The sequence below is a fragment of the Sander lucioperca genome, chromosome 10 (genome assembly GCF_008315115.2).
Source record: "Sander lucioperca isolate FBNREF2018 chromosome 10, SLUC_FBN_1.2, whole genome shotgun sequence".
Classification (NCBI taxonomy): Eukaryota; Metazoa; Chordata; class Actinopteri; order Perciformes; family Percidae; genus Sander; species Sander lucioperca.
Window position 1 is genome coordinate 1,578,187 of NC_050182.1, and position 19,856 is coordinate 1,598,042.

Here is a 19,856-nt window from a genome sequence, read left to right on the forward strand (position 1 = left end):
ATGCATTGCAACGGTGTGTTATACTTAGCAACGGTCTGTTATCAACAAAATAACACACCACAGAATGACGTAGAATTCAACCAAGCCATTTAATGTTATATATATACTTCTTAGAAAGAAAATGAGGAACTGAGATAATAACCACAAAGACATGTAATGCTCCGTCTCAGCTCTACAGTCAGTCAGTGTCTTCTCATCACTGCTGCAGGTTCAACATTCAAACATTAAATCAACTCATTAATAAAGAAAGGATGGCAGTTTGGGACAGAAAGATTTCCTGTTGCTTCACGTTACTGCTCGCTGGTAAGACATGGACTTTATTTACGTTACGTTAATATCTTTACTGATGTTTTTGATAAACTCTAGAAACATTTATGCTTCTGAAGTTGCAGCTCTGAATCTGTTTTATTTTCTCGTTTTGTTTTCTGTTTTAGTAGCTGAGGCCCATTTTCTTTAGTACGGCTGGGTTAAAATAATCAATCTCTAATGAAAATTGATCTTTGTTTGAGTGATCTGTTATTGATTAATGAAATCTTGAAATCTATCTTTGAATATCTGCCTTTTCACCAAGAATGTAACTAGTTCTTTTGGTGTCTAAACTTATGTAATGTAATGTAACTGTTGCGCACTTTTTGTCCGCTAAATTAAAATGTTAACTTGTCAGAGTGATGGATTTGTTCATAGTTTACCATGGTGTAGTTGTATAGTTGTTTTATGGTCTCTCTCCTCTCTGGCTGTAGTCGACAGTTTCACTGCATCGTGTCGATGACTGCTATAGTTTGTCAATGTCTGTCATGTTAGTGCTGTTCAGTTCTTAATGTAAACACTAACCTGGTAAATAACTTCTCTGAGAATCTCTTTTACATCTAAGCTAAACTGGTATTGTATCTGAAATTTCCCTAACCTGATTGATATTGAATCAAAAGCGTTACCAAATCGGGAATCATCTGCGATACCCAGCCCTATTTTGATTAGTTTTCACATCAAAGCATTCACCCTAAATCAAGTTCCTTTATTCCTAATCTCACTTTGTTGTTGTTCCAGGTGCTCTGGGTCTAAGTGTGAACTATCCAGATCGTGTTTGTGGTGTGAAAGGATCGACCGTCACCCTCCCCTGCTCCTTCACACCACTGAAGTCTGTCGATGTCAATGGAAGAAAAGTTTTGATCGAGATCAACAGAGTCGTCTGGTGCAAGGGCCCTAACATTTATGGGATAGATCCTCCATCTGTGTACGACAGCAAATCAAACAACAACAACCCTCGTTACAGATACCTGGGAGACAAGAAGGGAGACTGCACTTTACAGATCTCAGATTTACAGGAGAAAGACGACGCAACTTTTCGCTTCAGAGTGGAAACCAATGATCCCAGAGCATCTTTTACTGGCCAACCAGGAGTGAGAGTCACAGTCGCTGGTAAGATCATCCTATGATAATAACAATAATATCAATAACTTAACCCTGTTAAATTGTCAGAGATGGATTTGTTCATAGTTTACCATGGTGTAGTTGTATAGTTGTTTTATGGTCTCTCTCCTCTCTGGCTGTAGTCGACAGTTTCACTGCATCGTGTCGACGACTGCTGTAGTTTGTCAATGACTGTCATGTTAGTGCTGTTCAGTAAAAAGTATTTTAACAGGATTCATACACATTTTTACCAATACATTTCCTTTCCTTTCCCAAGATATATGGTTTCATACAAAATAAACATGTATTCAACGCTGACGCAAGTAAGTTTCGCTCTAAATCGAGTTCCTTTATTCCTAATCTCACTGTGTTGTTGTTCCAGGTGCTCTGGGTCAATGTGTGAACTATCCAGAACCTGTTTGTGGTGTGAAAGGATCGACCGTCACCCTCCCCTGCTCCTTCACACCACTGAAGTCTGTCATGGATGACAATGGAAGAGAAGTTTTGATCGAGGTCGTCAGAGTCGTTTGGTGCAAGAACCATTTATTCTGTATCGGAACGACTCCGTCTGTGTATGACAGCGAATCAAACAACGACGACCCTCGTTACAGATACCTGGGAGACAAGAAGGGAAACTGCACTTTACAGATCTCAGATTTACAGTATGATGACGACGCAACTTTTCGCTTCAGAGTGGAAACTAATCATCCCAAAGCACATTTTACTGACCAATCAGGAGTGAGAGTCACAGTCGTAGGTAAGAGCATTTAAAATTAAATTTTTTAAGATTATATTAAGTGAGAATTTGCAGTATTTGTTGTTTATAGTAAAACATTTTAATGCACTTCGGGCTAAATTAGCTCAAAACTATGTACTGAATGTAATAAAGGACGTTTATAATGCACATTTATTTTATTTTACATATTTACTTTAGATCAGATGAAGTTAAGAAGCTCCAGAGATGACGGAGAGTTTAAAAGAGGGGAAGCAGTCTCACTGAACTGTTCTGCTGCAATCTGCACTATCCACCAACTGGAGGTCACCTGGTTCAGAGATGGCCACGCCCTCTCAGAGTCTGGCCCCGCCCTCCATCTGGGTTATCTGACTGCAAAGGATTCTGGGATCTATACCTGTGGTTTGAAGAGGAACAACCGCACCCTCTCCGTGCCGTACAGCCTGCACGTGGGAGCAGAAGAGGAAGGTTAGTTTGATCAGTTTTCTGTTTGTAGGAAATAATTATTTAAACTTAAATAGAGTTGTGAAGTAGGAGACATCTATTACTGAGGATGTCAATGATTAACCGTGTTCTTGAGGCCTGTAAGCAGGGCTGTAGTCAAGACCACCTTTGTCGAGTCCAAGACCAGGACTAGTCGAGACCAAGTAAAGACCGAGTCCAAAGAGGTTTGAGTCTGAGTCAAGACAGAGTCCAGGACAGAAAAGTTGTCCCAAAGGTTTCCGAAATTGTTGCTTTGCAGAATTTGCAGTCTGCCCTGTATTTCTTTTTAAGCGCAGTGCTGAGAAATTCCTGGTGATTTCTAAAACCAAATTTGATTATGGCAGAATTGTGGCAGAAGACATCTTCGTTTGTTACAGCGTGTGTGAATCAGTGAAAATGAATGGCAATAACGTTAGCAGGGCACGCACATGCAGGGCGTGCGAAGATAATCTAGTGTGTGATTGGTTATCAGGTGGCCAGTGTTTCACTTTCCCTCCAATATTATTATTAACATAATAGAGACACGTGGACTCGGTTGAGACCAAAAGCCATATTTGGCAAGACCAGTGGCAGAGACCGAGACAAGTCCAAGTCCGAGACCATAGAAAACCACTCGTGTACTACAGCCCTGCCTGTAAGTCCTATAATTAATTCATTCAAGTATCAAAAGAGAGGAGTCGTCTCCATCCGTGTTTTGACAGACACACCGGGGGAGAAGTTGAAAACCGAAATCAGTCAAACAGTAAAGTTTATACCAGGGGTGGCCAACCTGTGGCTCTTGAGCCGTATGCGGCTCTTTGCCTGCTCCTGTGAGGCTCTTACTGTGTGGCTGGGGGCTGTGTCATTGGTTGATTGTTGTTTTTAACTTTTCTGAAACATGCAGTATTTCAGATAAGTAAAAAAAACATTTGAATACATTTGCCAATTATTTTAAAATGGAAAATAATGCAGCAGAGTTTTGAGGACAGATTCTGCCACCTGAGGAAAAACAGCGGCCACAGATCACCTTCCTCGTTAACCCTTTCACTGCTGAATCCGACTGTTTGAAAGCCCCTTTAGTGACAAATGAGTGAGAGAGTTCTTCGAGTGGCCACAACCGAGTTCAAGCAAGACCTGAAAAGGATTGTGGATAACAAAGACTGTCAGGTTTCCCACTGAGTCAATCTAAGTGAAAAAAAAAACTATGAAAACTGCTATGTATTATGACTGTCATCAGATCTGGAAGACACTGTTGCTGTTGTAGTGTGGACGTGCATGTGTTGTGTGGTTTTTTGTGATGGTGCGTTTTTTTTGTGGCTCTTTATACCTAACTGGTTGGCCACCCCTGGTTTATACAGTCCAAGTCTAGACCTCAATAACATCCACACGGCCGACATGTTTGCAACATTTATAAAGCGTGTGCACCTCTCAGTCTACACGGGTTGATATTTGATCGTGTTATCAAAAACGTAATTATTGGGTCAAATGTATTTGGCCTTTTTATTCATTCAGCCAAATTTTTTTTCGAAAATGACAGTAGCCGAACATTCGGTGCATTACTAGTCTACAGTCCAACAGTCCTTTCTGATCTGTTTCACAGGAACTAAAGCCTTTGACCCACTGCTGGCTGTTCGTCTGCTTCTCTTCACTCTGCACACTGTTCTCATCGTCATAGTAACGGCCATCATCATCAAAAGGTAACTTTCTAATCAGTCTGCTGAGTCATGATCCTGTATTCATTTGTTTATTAACAAATACAGTTCTACATGAATCTGAAACATGAGAGTTCGTAGAGTCGTTCATTTTGCATTTTATTAAACTGATCTATTATGTGGCTCTACTGCATTTGAGCTTTTATCGTTAAATTGTATTTTATTTCAATAAAACATATCAATCAACATATTTGTGAAGCACTTTGTAACTTGAGTTTGTGTCAGTAACATTTTTAAAAACAGTAATATCTTAGATTCTACTCTAACTATTTCTACATCCTTCACAGGACGTGCGTTCGCAAAAAAAAGATGACGGTGTAGGTGAGTCACTAAACATCCTTTACTGTTATTTTTATTTTATATATATATATATATTATTTTTATTTATAACACTTTACATTTAATAGTTAACCGTCATGTCTTTATGGAGAGTCTTTAAGCTTTCATACCTGCCTCCTTTGGTCCGTTTAAACAGAACCCTGGAGCGTTTGGTCTGATAGTCCTGTTGGTTTGGGCCGGTGTGAAAGCTTATTAAACGTTGGTGCGGACCAAACAATCAAACTCTGGTCCGCTTAAAAACGGGGGTCTCGGTTCTCTTCCAAGTGAACTCACCAAGTGGTCTCACCACTGCATTGCACTCAAACGCTCTGACTTACCAGAACTACATAAACAGCCACGCTATTGCATTTTATTTTCAGATTCAAAATGGCACTTCACCAACACTTCCTGCACTTCTGCTGACACACAACATGAGACCAGTACGCCTCGCTATCAGTCTCACAGGCATTCATTCCAGTCCCCCCATACAAAAACAACTATGGTCAGAAATCCTCTTTTCATACATACACCAAAGTTTGGAATGACATTCCCCATCACATCAGAACACTACCATCCATCACATCTTTCAAAAAGGCATACAAACTGTACCTTCTCATCAGTTACCCTTGCACTCATTGATTGACCAGAAAACCCAGGACGTTACAAATTTGGTGTTACTCCTTTATTACTGAGACGAGAAGCGTCGGCCAGTTTCAGATATTCTGTCCAATAAAGAAGCGACCGTCTCCAACGTGTGACGTGTGTTTACAGTTTTGGCGCGTTTGACAAAGTGTGAAAGCAAACTGAACCAAATGCGAAATGCATGCCCTCCCTCTGCCCCAAAAAAGAATTGCACCAAGTCAACCGAAATATAGGTGTGAAAGCGCCGTTAGAGTTGAGCGCTGCCTTTATGACTTCCTGTTACAAACCTGCAGCTGATATGAATAAATTAATTTGCACAGAAACAGGAACCTGGCTTCTGTTAGAAGAACGTTTGAAGCAAAAGATATAAACACCAATGTCAGAGTTCCTCTTTTTGCCATCGTTTCTTTAGCCCTTTCAAAAGAAGGTGAGAAATGTAAGCTTGTCTACAACTTCCCCTCAGCTTCTCTTCAATGACTCTTGAACAATAATTTTAGTAAACTGAAAATAAATAAAAACTAAAACCTTCAAGAAAAACTAAAACTACACAAAATCTTTATTGCCAGGTTTAAAAAACAAAACAAAAATAAGATAAAAATGAACATAAATCATGTCAGCCCCCCCCCCCCATAAAGCCAAAACCAACCACCCCATCCAGCTGACACAACCGAACATTATTCAGAAAAGGCAAATGTTACCAAATCACCAAAATGTAATACACAGCAGAAGACATATACCAAGCAAAAGGAACTGTAAATCTCCAAATTGCGCCAGGACGACTGCTCACGCCCGTCCCATCTTTAGCAAACCACGGTACCTGGGAAGCAAAGCTAACAAAAAAAACAAACAGGGTACAAAACAACAAAAGATGTCAATATCAACTTACAGCAGAGGGGCACGTGACAACGCATCAGCTATTACGTTGTCCACTCCTTTAATATGCCTAATCTCAAGCGCGTAGGCTTGCAAAAACAATGACCACCTCATGAGTCTCTGATTGGGACATTTAAGTGACTGCAAAAATGTCAGCGGATTGTGATCCGTGTACACAACAAGGGACCTCCCACCAACGTACACCTTGAAATGCTGCAAAGACCAAACAAGTGCCAGCGCTTCTTTCTCTATCACTGAATAATTCCACTGATAACGGTTGAATTTCTTCGAAAAGAAGCTAACTGGTCTCGCCAGTCCCTGACCATCCTCCTGCAGCAAAACAGCACCCGCCCCAAACTGACTCGCACCTACTTGGATCATGAAAGGCTTATCAAAGCGCAGTGCTATTAACACAAGAGACGAACACAACAAAGACTTGATGTTCTCAAAGGCTTGCTGACACTCATCAGACCACAAAAACTTTGCATTAGCCTTCAACAACTCCGTCAGAGGAAAAACAACTGTAGAGAAGTTGTTACAGAAGCTCCTGTAGTATCCGACTAGACCCAAAAAATGTTTTTTTAGTAGTAGGCACAGGAAAATGTTCTACTACCCTAACTTTGGCCTGGACCGGAGCTACACGGCCCTGCCCCACTATACGTCCCAAATACGTCACAGTAGTACTTATCAAGTGGCCAGTAGTACTCTCAAACTCACATTTAGCCAAATTGACAGTCAAACGCGCCTCAGACAACCTGTCAAACAATGCCCGAATGCGTTTAAGATGAGCGTGCCACGTCTCATTATATATAACAGGATCATCTAGGTAAACAGAGCAACTGTCTAGACCAGACACAACACGATTTATCAATCGTTGAAATGTGGCCGGAGCGTTCCTCAAATCAAACGGCATGACTCTATAAGAATAGAGTCCAGACGGTGTAACAAATGCCGAGACCTCCTGAGCACACGCAGACAACGGTACCTGCCAATATCCCTTAAGCAAGTCAAACTTGCTAACAAACTTGGCAGAACCAACCTGATCTATACAGTCGTCTATCCACGTCTGTACAAAACCTAGGTGATTTATCAGGCTTCGGGACCAAAATACACAGAGAGGGCCAACTAGAGAATGACGGGAGATCAATATTATTTTCCAGCATGTAAGCAACTTCAGAGTCCAGATGTTTAAGTTTCTCTGGAGACATACGGTAAAAACGCTGTTTAAGTGGTTGTGCATCTCCGACATCAACATCATGTTCGATCCAATTTGTGCATGTAGGAACATCGCCAAACAGACACAGATATTGCTGTATCAGACCAGACAACTCATCACGCTTAGACTCAGTTAAATGCACCAACAGACTATCAAGGTTAAAAAGCGTCTCCGAATTTTTTAGACGACCATACAACAAACTGTCATCTGGTTCCGGCACTCCATCTACGCCCTGTGATCCAGACACCGAACTCACAAGCAAAACAGGATGTACCTCGTCATTCACTGACTGGCTTACATCAGCCTCACGTCTATAATAGGGCTTGAGGAGGTTGACATGACATAACTGCGTTGACTTTTTCCGACCTGGTGTAGCAATGATGTAATTGAGGTCAGACCTGCGCTCAACAACTGTATAAGGACCAGCATATTTAGCCTGAAACGGCAAGCTCACAACAGGCAACAGAGCAAGAACTTGATCCCCCGGACTAAACTCCTGATGCCCCGCATGGCGATCATAGAAATTTTTCATCTTACTCTGTGACACTTGCAAGGTCTCCCTCGCCATTTCACCTGCAACAAACAAACGATGCCTAAAGCCATTGACAAAATCAACCAAATTTCTCGACGGATCGACCTCCACCAAGCCATCCTTTAAAACAACCAAGGGCCCACGCACTTTGTGTCCAAAAACCAAATCATTAAGACTAAACCCAGTACTCTCCTAAACAGCTTCTCTTGCAGCCAGTATAAGCCAAGGAAGACCCCCCTCCCAGTCTCTATCCAGCTCTGTGCAGTATGCACGCAGGAGAGACTTCAGAGTCTGATGGAATCTTTCCAAGGCCCCCTGACTCTGTGCATGATAGGCCGATGACTGGTTATGACAGACACGCAACAACTTCAAAACTTGACCAAACGTGCAAAGAGAAATTGGACCCCTGATGACAGTGATGGAGCCAGAAACTCAACATCACCCCCATCAGGTTCCCTCACAGACTCAGCGTTACTCATAGCTCGGGTACTTACACAGGCTGAGAAAACTCTAGGCAAGTCAGCGGCAATATGGTCAACAACAGACTTAACTGGGCAAGATGTAACTACTGGCAAAGGGGGAGAATCAGCCCAAACACGGCCACCAGCCAGCCCAATACCCAGAATGAAATGAATCCCCTCAATGGGCAACGCCGGACGCACACCAACGGCCACCTCGCACTTCACCAGCTCACAGTCCAGGACCAACTTATGTAATGGTATGGGCAAAACAGTTCACAAAAAAAAAGGAGACAGCACTTCACTCGAGCTTCTGTGTTTGAAAGTCACTGGACGCCACAATCTTCTGAACACAGTCATACTGAGAAATACAGAGAGAGTTGTGTGTTGTGTGTGGAGCTGATAGTCTTAATTAATTATAGTCTTGATTAAACTTAAATGCAACTCATTTAACAATGGCTTCAATGTAACAGACATTCATTAATATCTAAAAGTTACGCACTAAGCTTTAATATTTCACTACTTAAAGGTCCTATGACATGCTACTTTTTGGATGCTTTTATATAGACCTTAGTGGTCCCCTAATACTGTATCTGAAGTCTCTTTATATAGACCTTAGTGGTCCCCTAATACTGTAGGTGAAGTCTCTTTTATATAGACCTTAGTGGTCCCCTAATACTGTATCTGAAGTCTCTTTTATATAGACCTTAGTGGTCCCCTAATACTGTATCTGAAGTCTCTTTATATAGACCTTAGTGGTCCCCTAATACTGTATCTGAAGTCTCTTTTATATAGACCTTAGTGGTCCCCTAATACTGTATCTGAAGTCTCTTTTATATAGACCTTAGTGGTCCCCTAATACTGTATCTGAAGTCTCTTTATATAGACCCTAGTGGTCTCCTAATACTGTGTCTGAAGTCTCTTTTATATAGACCTTAGTGGTCCCCTAATACTGTATCTGAAGTCTCTTTATATAGACCCTAGTGGTCTCCTAATACTGTGTCTGAAGTCTCTTTATATAGACCTTAGTGGTCCCCTAATACTGTATCTGAAGTCTCTTTTATATAGACCTTAGTGGTCCCCTAATACTGTATCTGAAGTCTCTTTATATAGACCTTAGTGGTCTCCTAATACTGTGTCTGAAGTCTCTTTATATAGACCTTAGTGGTCCCCTAATACTGTATCTGAAGTATCTTTATATAGACCTCAGTGGTCCCCTAATACTGTATCTGAAGTCTCTTTTATATAGACCTTAGTGGTCCCTAATACTGTATCTGAAGTCTCTTTATATAGACCTTAGTGGTCCCCTAATACTGTATCTGAAGTCTCTTTTATATAGACCTTAGTGGTCCCTAATACTGTATCTGAAGTCTCTTTATATAGACCTTAGTGGTCTCCTAATACTGTGTCTGAAGTCTCTTTATATAGACCTTAGTGGTCCTCTAATACTGTATCTGAAGTCTCTTTTATATAGACCTTAGTGGTCCCCTAATACTGTATCTGAAGTTTCTTTCCCAAAATCCGGCCTTGGAGCAGAATTCCAGCCACTAGAGCCAGTCCCACAATGAGCTTTCCTTAGGATGTGCCATTTCTGTGTCTGTAGCTTTAAATGCTATTTAGGAGGAGAGAGGGGGGGCAAGGTGGAGGGTGGGGGTGTGGCCTTGACCAACTGCCATGCTTCGCTCATTTGAAAGCCATGATGTCTCTCTCTCTTTCTCATGGGTGGGCCAAATTCTCTGGGTGGGCAAATCAAAGAAAGGGGAGGTAACCTTTCCCCTGATGACATCATAAAGGGAAGATTCCAAATTGGTCCATCCGAGCTTTCATTTTCTCAAAGGCAGAGCAGGATACCCAGGGCTCGGTTTACACCTATCACCATTTCTAGCCACTGGGGGACCATAGGCAGGCTGGGGGAACTCATATTAATGTTAAAAAACCTAATAAAGTGACATTTTCATGCCATGGGACCTTTAAAATAAAGGAGAGAGCATGAATTTCCTTCAACTCTCACTGTGACATTAATCCACAGTAACTGAACAGATTTGAGTGTTTTCCCCCGGTTTGTGGAAGTCTCAGGTGCACGTATTTGGCGAGGGGTTTAGACGTCCTTCCTCAAGAAAATGTTCCGTTTTTCAATTTAAAAATATGCAATTTCACTTAAATTTGGACAATTATTATTATATTATCACAAGAACTACAACCATTAGATCTGAGAAAGTCTTTTAATAACATTCATTCAGCTTAAGTGCTGCCCAAACTGCTCGGGTGCTGTGTCTTATCTTTATTATTATTATTATTATTATTATTATTATTATTATTATTATTATTATTATTATTATTATTATTATTTATTATTAAAACCCTGGACTTTACATTAGATGTTGCTGTGCTGTGACTGCTTCACATCAGACACTAAAATAGTTTAAAGATTAAACATCGTGGCTGTTCTCCAACATGTATTCTATATGAATATGTAGATACATACTTCTGAGAACATTATACCTGGCCTTGATAAAAACTAACTACAACTAAATATATAAAAACTAACCCTTTCTAAAACCTTGAACAAACTATTATACTATATATATTATACTATAACTATTATACCCTTGTTCTGATGTTGACTCAACCTAAACACTAAAAAGCTGAATTGCTCACCAGAAATGAAGTGTATTGTGATAATAATTATTATTATATTGACACAGAGAAAACTCCCTGAGCCAGTAAGCTTAGAGAGGGATCCCCATGAGCTTTCCTCTAGCGCCCCCCTCAGGACAAACTTTAGACTTGTAGCTCCACTACTGAAGGAAGTCTGCAGGACTTTGAGCCACTGTGGCTGTCGGCTGCTTGTCTTTTTCTGCTGTTTGAACTCTGCTTTGTGTTTCAGCCTCCAGACGCCGTAGAGGAGCTGAGACGTCCAGAGGAACGAGGCCGAGCTGTCTGATATTATCATCTGTAACATATCTGCTCTAATATTACATCACTGGACCTTTATCTCTGATATTATCATCTGTAACATATCTGCTCTAATATTACATCACTGGACCTTTATCTCTGATATTATCATCTGTAACATATCTGCTCTAATATTACATCACTGGACCTTTATCTCTGATATTATTATCTGTAACATATCTGCTCTAATATTACATCACTGGTGCTTTTAATCTCTGTTGTTGATATGATTTAGAGGACATCAAACATATATTGAGTCTGTATGTACGTGAATATTGTTGTTTACCGTCTACACCTGCTTGTTTTTGCTACAGTTAGTTTCAATTCTTTAAGAAGTTTAAAATGTTTCTATCTGATGAAATGATGAAGACATCAACACATTTGAGGAGCTTTAAAGATTTATCATTTCACTTGTGCATCCTTTCATACATACTTTAACACCTTTGTATGACATTGTATATTCTACACATTAATTTCTACAAAGTCATGAATATAATATAAAAACAGTCCCTTTGTATTCTAATAAAAATACTTTTATTCCAGGAGTTTATTGCTTGTTTCAGTTGACTGCTGATCAACAGACAGGCCTCAGTGGTCCCCTAATACTGTATCTGAAGTCTCTTTATATAGACCTTAGTGGTCCCCTAATACTGTATCTGAAATCTCTTTATATAGACCTCAGTGGTCCCCTAATACTGTATCTGAAGTCTCTTTTATATAGACCTTAGTGGTCCCCTAATACTGTATCTGAAGTCTCTTTTATATAGGCCTTAGTGGTCCCCTAATACTGTATCTGAAGTCTCTTTTATATAGGCCTTAGTGGTCCCTAATACTGTATCTGAAGTCTCTTTTATATAGACCTTAGTGATCCACTAATACTGTATCTGAAGTCTCTTTTATATAGGCCTTAGTGGTCCTCTAATACTGTATCTGAAGTCTCTTTTATATAGACCTTAGTGGTCCTCTAATACTGTATCTGAAATCTCTTTTATATAGACCTCAGTGGTCCCCTAATACTGTATCTGAAGTCTCTTTTATATAGACCTCAGTGGTCCCCTAATACTGTATCTGAAGTCTCTTTTATATAGACCTCAGTGGTCCCCTAATACTGTATCTGAAGTCTCTTTTATATAGGCCTTAGTGGTCCCCTAATACTGTATCTGAAGTCTCTTTTATATAGGCCTTAGTGGTCCCCTAATACTGTATCTGAAGTCTCTTTTATATAGACCTTAGTGATCCACTAATACTGTATCTGAAGTCTCTTTATATAGACCTTAGTGGTCCCCTAATACTGTATCTGAAGTCTCTTTTATATAGGCCCTGTTCGTTATTTATTTAAGGGGCCACTGGAGGAGTTTTGGGACCTTTAGGCTAAAAAGACTTAATCCTCCCCTCGCCAGTAATAATTTTTCTATGACCCTCCAAAATAATTTGAAAAAGAAGCATGACCCTCCCCTTACATGCTAGCTTGCACTTAATACAGATATACAGATGCCATTTGATTTTTTACAGCCATGACATACAGGAGTTAACCTCTGCATTCTCATCTGACGCATCCCACTCCTCTGTTATGGTGTGGTGGCCATTTCAGTAGATTTACTCACTAACATAGTTGTGAAAACACAATAAGCATGGAAACTAAATGCACACTTCCTGCATTACTGCATGGGGTGTGAAAAGAAAATTATAAAGGAGCTGCAGGGTTTTCCGAATCCAACAGGTGGTATCAGCCACGTTCCTATACGATGACGGGAAGAAAGTGAAAACTCATTTTTAAGGCAACAACTTACTTTTAAAGCATTTTGTGGGCGTGGCTTAAGCGTTTTATGTTGTAGCTTTATTTCTGGAGGTCAGAGAGACTTGGAACGAAGTTACAGTTGAACCATTGGGTCTTCCGCATCCAATGGTATCAGTCACGTGTCTGTAGGATGACAGGAAGTAGTCCAAAGATCGGTTTTAAGGTGTTTGTGGGCGTGGCTTAAGGCTTTTAATGTTGTAACTTTCTTCCTGAAGGTTGTAGAGGTTTGAGATAAAGTTACAGTTGAACTATTGAATTTACTGCATCCAGCCATGCCAGTCCCCTGTTTCTACGATGACTGGAAGTGGGCGAAAATTCACTTCCTGGTTGTTTTTTCTGCCTAGGAGTGTAGTTCCTATTATTTATTTGGATAGCTAAGAATACATACTAGAGGCCAACAGTTAGGTTAAGAATTACTGTTATTCAGGGGTTGGGAAATCAAGTTTTTCATGTATCTAACTGGTTATGTTTAGGCAAGAAAAGTGAATGGTTAAGGTTAGTATCATTGTCGGTCAGATGTTACAGGGTCCACAGTAGAGAGAGTAGAATGAGAGAGATGGTAGAATGAGGGAGACAGGACTAAGGAGAGGGGTCTGGTTGGGCTAGAACTCTCCCCTGACAGGCCCTGCCTCCCTCTACTAAGAAAGGAGAGGAGAGTGAATTGATTAAGAGAGTAGAATGGGGGATAAAAGGATAGCATGTGTAATCAGCAGTCCCCCAACCTCCCCAACCTGTTAAGTCAGCAGGAAAGGAAGAAAAGTTAACTGAAAACACAGTATCTGTGAAAAGATGGAAATGCTAATGGTAGTTGCATCATCTTGAGTCCCTGCAATCCCATAACCGTACAGAAGTCCAACAACGAACAACCACTCTGGTTTAGATCAGGGAGGCCGTTCCTCCCAATCACACCTCTCCACGTGTCTCCATCATTGCCCACGTGCGTGTTGAAGTCCCCCAGCAGGACTATGGAGTCCCCCATTGGAGCCCCATGCAGGACTCCGTTCAAGGTCTCCAAGAAGGCCGAATACTCCGAGCTTTTGTTTGGTGCATATGCACAAATAACAGTAAGAGTTTTCCCCCCCCACAACCCGCAGGCGTAGGGAGGCGACCCTCTCGTCCACCGAGATGAACTCCAACGTTGCGGCGCTCAGCCGGGGGCTTGTGAGTATCCCCACACTCGCCCAGCACCTCACACCCTGGGCAGCTCTGGAGAAGAAAAAGCGTCTATCCAGGAGTATGGTTCCAGAACCGAGACTGTGCGTAGAGGTAAGCCCCACCAGATCTAATTGGTAGCGCTCCACCTCCCGCACAAGTTCCGGCTCCTTCCCCCACAGAGAGGTGACGTTCCACGTCCCCAGAGCCAGCGTCTGCCGCCCGGGTCTGGTCCGTCGAGGCCCCTGACCTTCACTGCCACCCATGTGGCAGCGCACCTGACCGCATCGGTTCCTCCCACAGGTGGTGGGCCCATGGGATGGAGAGGGAGGTGCCACATCAAAAGAGAGAAGTCGTCTCCGTCCGTGTTTTGACAGACACACCAGGGGCGAAGTTGAAAACCGAAATCAGTAAAAGTTAAGTTAAACAGTAAAGTTTATACAGTCCAAGTCTAGCCCTCACTAACATCCACACTGCCACATCGTGTCATAAAAAATGTTTTTTTTTTTGCTGCTATTCTGGCCGAAAATTTTCTTAGTATCCGAACATTCGCTGCATTACTAGTCTACAGTCCAACAGCTTTCTGATCTGTTTCACAGGAACAAGAGCATTTGACCCACTGCTGGCTGTTAGCATGTTACACATAAAAAAAGGAGGAACTGAGATAATAACCACAAACACATTTAATGCTCCGTCTCAGTTCTACAGTCAGTCAGTGTCTTTCTCATCGCTGCTGTAGGTTCAACATTGGAACAAGTCAAACATTAAATCATCTCATTAATAAAGAAAGGATGGCAGTTTGGGACAGAAAGATTTCCTGTTGCTTCACGTTACTGCTCGCTGGTAAGACATGGACTTTATTTACGTTATGTTGATATCTTTAATGATGATTTTGTCAGTTTTTCACATCAAACTGATAAACTCTAGAAACATTTATGCTTCTGAAGTTGCAGCTCTGAATCTGTTTTATTATTTTATCTTTTTGTTTTCTACGGTGGCCGACAGGGGCAACGCCCTGCAACTTAAGAAAACACACACAAATAGACAAAACACAAGTAACTCTAAACTAACCCTCCCCGTGGGGTCGAATATCCAGCTGTTCCACTTAGCTGCTCCCTCTAGAGGTCTGGAGAACTTCCGTTGTGTAATCTGGATGCTGCGTTTTTTTGTTCATTTGTTTTCTGGGTTTTTGTGCTTTTCTTTTTGCATCATTTCATATTTGCAGTGCGTTTATCTATTTGGTTGTGTTGTGTGTATTTGCAGTGTGTTTGCTGAATGCCGCACATGTGTTGTCAAATTAATGAAGTTGTTTTCTTAATTTGCTTGTGTTTTGTCTATTTGCGTGTGTTTTCTTAAGTTGCAGGGCGTTTGCCCCTGTCGGCCACCGTAGTTTTCTGTTTTAGTAGCTGAGAACCATTTTCTTTAGTACAGCTGAGTTAAAATAACTAATCTCTAATGAAAATTGATCTTTGTTTGAGTGATCTGTTATTGATTAATTAAATCCAGAAGTCTATCTTTGAATATCTGCCTTTTCACCAAGAATGTAAACTAGTTCTTTTGGTGTCTAAACTTAACTTCTGACTACACCTCGGATAAACATGAAGGAGCTGCACTTTCATATGGCTCTTTGTAGTTTTGCTTATTTAAAGCTAATGTACTTGCACTTACTACTTGTTGTCTGGAGTTTGCACCTTCAGGGTTGAAAGCACTTAATTGGAAGTCGCTTTGGATAAAAGCGTCGGCTAAATGACATGTAATTTAATTTAATGTAATGTAATGTAACTGTTGCTCACTTTTTGTCAGCTAAATTCAAATGTTAATTTGTCAGAGTGATGGATTTGTTCATAGTTCACCATGGTGTAGTTGTATAGTTGTTTTATGGTCTCTCTCCTCTCTGGCTGTAGTCGACAGTTTCACTGCATCGTGTCGACGACTGCTGTAGTTTGTCAATGTCTGTCATGTTAGTGCTGTTCAGTTCTTAATGTAAACACTAACCTGGTAAATAACTTCTCTGAGAATCTCTTTTACATCTAAGCTAAACTGGTATTGTATCTGAAATTTCCCTAACCTGATTGATATTGAATCAAAAGCGTTATCGAATCGGAAATCATCTGCGATATCCAGCCCTATTTTGATTAGTTTTCACATCAAGTCGTTCGCTCTAAATCAAGTTCCTTTATTCCTAATCTCACTGTGTTGTTGTTCCAGGTGCTCTGGGTCTAAGTGTGAACTATCCAGATCCTGTTTGGGCTGTGAAAGGATCGACCGTCCTCCTCCCCTGCTCCTTCACACCACTGAAGTCTGTCAATGACAATGGAAGAGAAGTTTTGATCGAGGTCGTCAGAGTCGCCTGGTGCCAGAGCCCTCACATCTGTCTGAAAGGCACTCCGTCTGTGTACGACAGTGAATCAAACAACAACGACCCTCGTTACAGATACCTGGGAGACAAGAAGAGAAACTGCACTTTACAGATCTCAGATTTACAGGAGAAAGACGACGCAACTTTTCGCTTCAGAGTGGAAACTAATGACGGCAGAGCAACTTTCACTGACAAATCAGGAGTGAGAGTCAGAGTCGTAGGTAAGAGCATCCTATGATAATGCTATCAAAAACAAATGGGCGCCCGGATAGCTCAGTTGGTAGAGCCACGCCCATATATAGAGGTTTACTCCTCAATGCAACGGTCCCCGGGTTTAACTCCGACCTGCGGCCCTTTGTTGCATGTCATTCCCCCTCTCTCTTCCTTTTCATGTCTTTCAGCTGTCCTATCAAAATAAAGGCCTAAAATACCAATACCCAAATACTAAAAAACAAAAATGGAAACACAATGATAGCTCCTCGTAGCAGAAAACCAGTAGAATTGTTTTAAAGGACATGTTCATTGCAAGTTTTTTATCCACTTACTGTATTTTTGGCTTTACATAATGTCTGCCTGTTCTACCGAGATGCCTTTAGGGACATCAGAATTTTGAGAATCCGACACACGATACGGTTTTCACAGCTTTTTTCTAGGGAAAGTGGTTTTTCTTTGGTGACCTTTTAAACAAAACGTGCTTTTTCAAACCTGCCAGCTGGTTTTGGGGTTAATAGACGTTTTGGGGGTCATTTCTTAAAGGTGCAATATGTAATATATTTACTGTATTTAATCACAAAATGAGCACAATGTGTCATCAGATATTAAAAAACATGCTAACTTGAATACCATGTTTTCTGACAACAATGCTAAAACGAGGATTTTTTTTTACTAACCTGATTGATATAGACTCGAAAATGTTATCAAATCGGGAATCATCCGCGATACCCAGCCCTATTCCTTAGTTTTCACATCAAAGCATTCACTCTAAATCAAGTTCCTTTATTCCTAAACTCACTGTGTTGTTGTTCCAGGTGCTCTGGGTCGAAATGTGAACTATCCAGATCCTGTTTGTGGTGTGAAAGGATCGACCGTCACCCTCCCCTGCTCCTTCACACCACTGAAGTCTGTCAATGACAATGGAAGAGAAGTTTTGATCAAGATCAACAGAGTCGTCTGGTGCAAGAACCATTTATTCTGTCAGGGAACGACTCCGTCTGTGTACGACAGCGAATCAAACAACAATGACCATCGTTACAGATACCTGGGAGACAAGAAGGGAGACTGCACTTTACAGATCTCAGATTTACAGGATGATGACGACGCAACTTTACGCTTCAGAGTGGAAACTAATGACAACAGAGCTTTTACTGGCCAACCAGGAGTGAGAGTCAGACTCGCTGGTAAGAATTTTAAAATTAAATTTTTTAAGATTATATAAAGTGAGAATTTGCAGTAGTTGTTGTTTATAGACAACATTTTAACATTAACATTTTAATGCAATTTTGGCTAAATTAGCTCAAAACTATGTACTGAATGTAATAAAGGACGTTTATAATGCACGTTTATTTTATTTTTCATATTTACTTTAGATGGTGATCAGATGAAGTTAAGAAGCTCCAGAGATGACGGAGAGTTTAAAAGAGGAGAAGCAGTCACACTGAACTGTTCTGCTGCAATCTGCACGATCCACCAACTGGAGGTCACCTGGTTCAGAGATGGCCACGCCCTCTCAGAGTCTGGCCCCGCCCTCCATCTGGGTTATCTGACTGCAAAGGATTCTGGGAACTACACCTGTGGTTTGAAGAGGAACAACCGCACTCTCTCAGTGCCGTACAGCCTTCACGTGGAGGCTGACGAGGAAGGTTAGTTTGATCAGTTTTCTGTTTGTAGGAAATGATTATTTAAACTTCAATAGAGTGAAGTAGGAGACATCTCTTACTGAGGATGTCAATGATCAACCGTGTCCTTGAGGCCTGTAAGCAGGGCTGTAGTCAAGACCACCTTTGTTGAGTCCTAGACAAGTCCAAGACCAGGACTAGTCGAGACCAAGTAAAGACCAGAGTCCAAAGAGGTTTGAGTCTGAGTCAAGACAGAAAAGTTGTCCCACAGGTTTCCGAAATTGTTGCTTTGCAGAATTTGCAGTCTGCCCTGTGTTTGTTTTTAAGCGCAGTGCTGAGAAATTCCTGGTGATTTCTAAAACCAAATTTGATTATGGCAGAATTGTGGCAGAAGACATCTTCGTTTGTTACAGCGTGTGTGAATCAGTGAAAATTGATGGCAATAACGTTAGCAGGGCACGCACATGCAGGGCGTGCGAAGATAATCTAGTGTGTGATTGGTTATCAGGTGGCCAGTGTTTCACTTTCCCTCCAATATTATTATTAACATAATAGAGACACGTGGACTCGGTCGAGACCAAAAGCCATATTTGGCAAGACCAGTGGCAGAGACCGAGACAAGTCCAAGTCCAAATACCAGCGAGTCCGAGACAAGCCCGAGACCATAGAAAACCACTCGTGTACTACAGCCCTGCCTGTAAGTCCTATAATTAATTAATTCAAGTATCAAAAGAGAGAAGTCGTCTCCATCCGTGTTTTGACAGACACACCGGGGGAGAAGTTGAAAACCAAAATCAGTCAAACAGTAAAGTTTATACCAGGGGTGGCCAACCTGTGGCTCTTGAGCCGTATGCGGCTCTTTGCCTGCTCCTGTGAGGCTCTTACTGTGTGGCTGGGGGCTGTGTCATTGGTTGATTGTTGTTTTTAACTTTTCTGAAACATACAGTATTTCAGATAAGTAAAAAAAACATTTGAATACATTTGCCAATTATTTTAAAATGGAAAATAATGCAGCAGAGTTTTGAGGACAGATTCTGCAACCTGAGGAAAAACAGCGGCCACAGATCACCTTCCTCGTTAACCCTTTCACTGCTGAATCCGACTGTTTGAAAGCCCCTTTAGTGACAAATGAGTGAGAGAGTTCTTCGAGTGGCCACAACCGAGTTCAAGCAAGACCTGAAAAGGATTGTGGATAACAAAGACTGTCAGGTTTCCCACTGAGTCAATCTAAGTGAAAAAAAAAACTATGAAAACTGCTATGTATTATGACTGTCATCAGATCTGGAAGACACTGTTGCTGTTGTAGTGTGGACGTGCATGTGTTGTGTGGTTTTTTGCGATGGTGCGTTTTTTTTGTGGCTCTTTATACCTAACTGGTTGGCCACCCCTGGTTTATACAGTCCA

General features: G+C 41.2%; 2 protein-coding genes across 2 annotated transcripts in view; both read left to right on the forward strand.

The window, feature by feature from the left end:
• The first annotated feature begins 201 nt into the window (after positions 1 to 201).
• LOC116056229 lies at positions 202 to 11,463 on the forward strand. The gene is made up of 7 exons (XM_036005807.1): positions 202 to 303; positions 1,045 to 1,416; positions 1,790 to 2,164; positions 2,342 to 2,608; positions 4,203 to 4,299; positions 4,602 to 4,635; positions 11,241 to 11,463. The coding sequence occupies exons 1-6, from the start codon at positions 252 to 254 to the stop codon at positions 4,633 to 4,635; spliced, it is 1,197 nt and encodes a 398-aa protein (XP_035861700.1). The 5' UTR covers positions 202 to 251; the 3' UTR covers positions 11,241 to 11,463.
• Positions 11,464 to 15,003: 3,540 nt separating this feature from the next.
• The window catches only part of LOC118496099, a 31,220-nt gene continuing 26,367 nt past the window's right edge, over positions 15,004 to 19,856 (forward strand). Inside the window, exons 1-2 of the mRNA XM_036006348.1 lie at positions 15,004 to 15,101; positions 16,467 to 16,838. Coding sequence (XP_035862241.1) covers positions 15,050 to 15,101; positions 16,467 to 16,838 — 424 coding nt within the window. The 5' untranslated portion in view covers positions 15,004 to 15,049. The remainder of the gene's footprint in view (positions 15,102 to 16,466; positions 16,839 to 19,856) is intronic.

What these genes read in the sequence shown, in the direction of transcription:
- LOC116056229 (XM_036005807.1), top strand. Translation starts at nt 252, where the DNA reads ATGGCAGTTTGGGACAGAAAGATTTCCTGTTGCTTCACGTTACTGCTC. An exon ending in CTTCACGTTACTGCTCGCTG is followed by an intron (nt 304 to 1,044) that starts GTAAGACATGGA and finishes TTGTTGTTCCAG; the next exon opens with GTGCTCTGGGTCTAAGTGTG. An exon ending in AGTGAGAGTCACAGTCGTAG is followed by an intron (nt 2,165 to 2,341) that starts GTAAGAGCATTT and finishes TATTTACTTTAG; the next exon opens with ATCAGATGAAGTTAAGAAGC.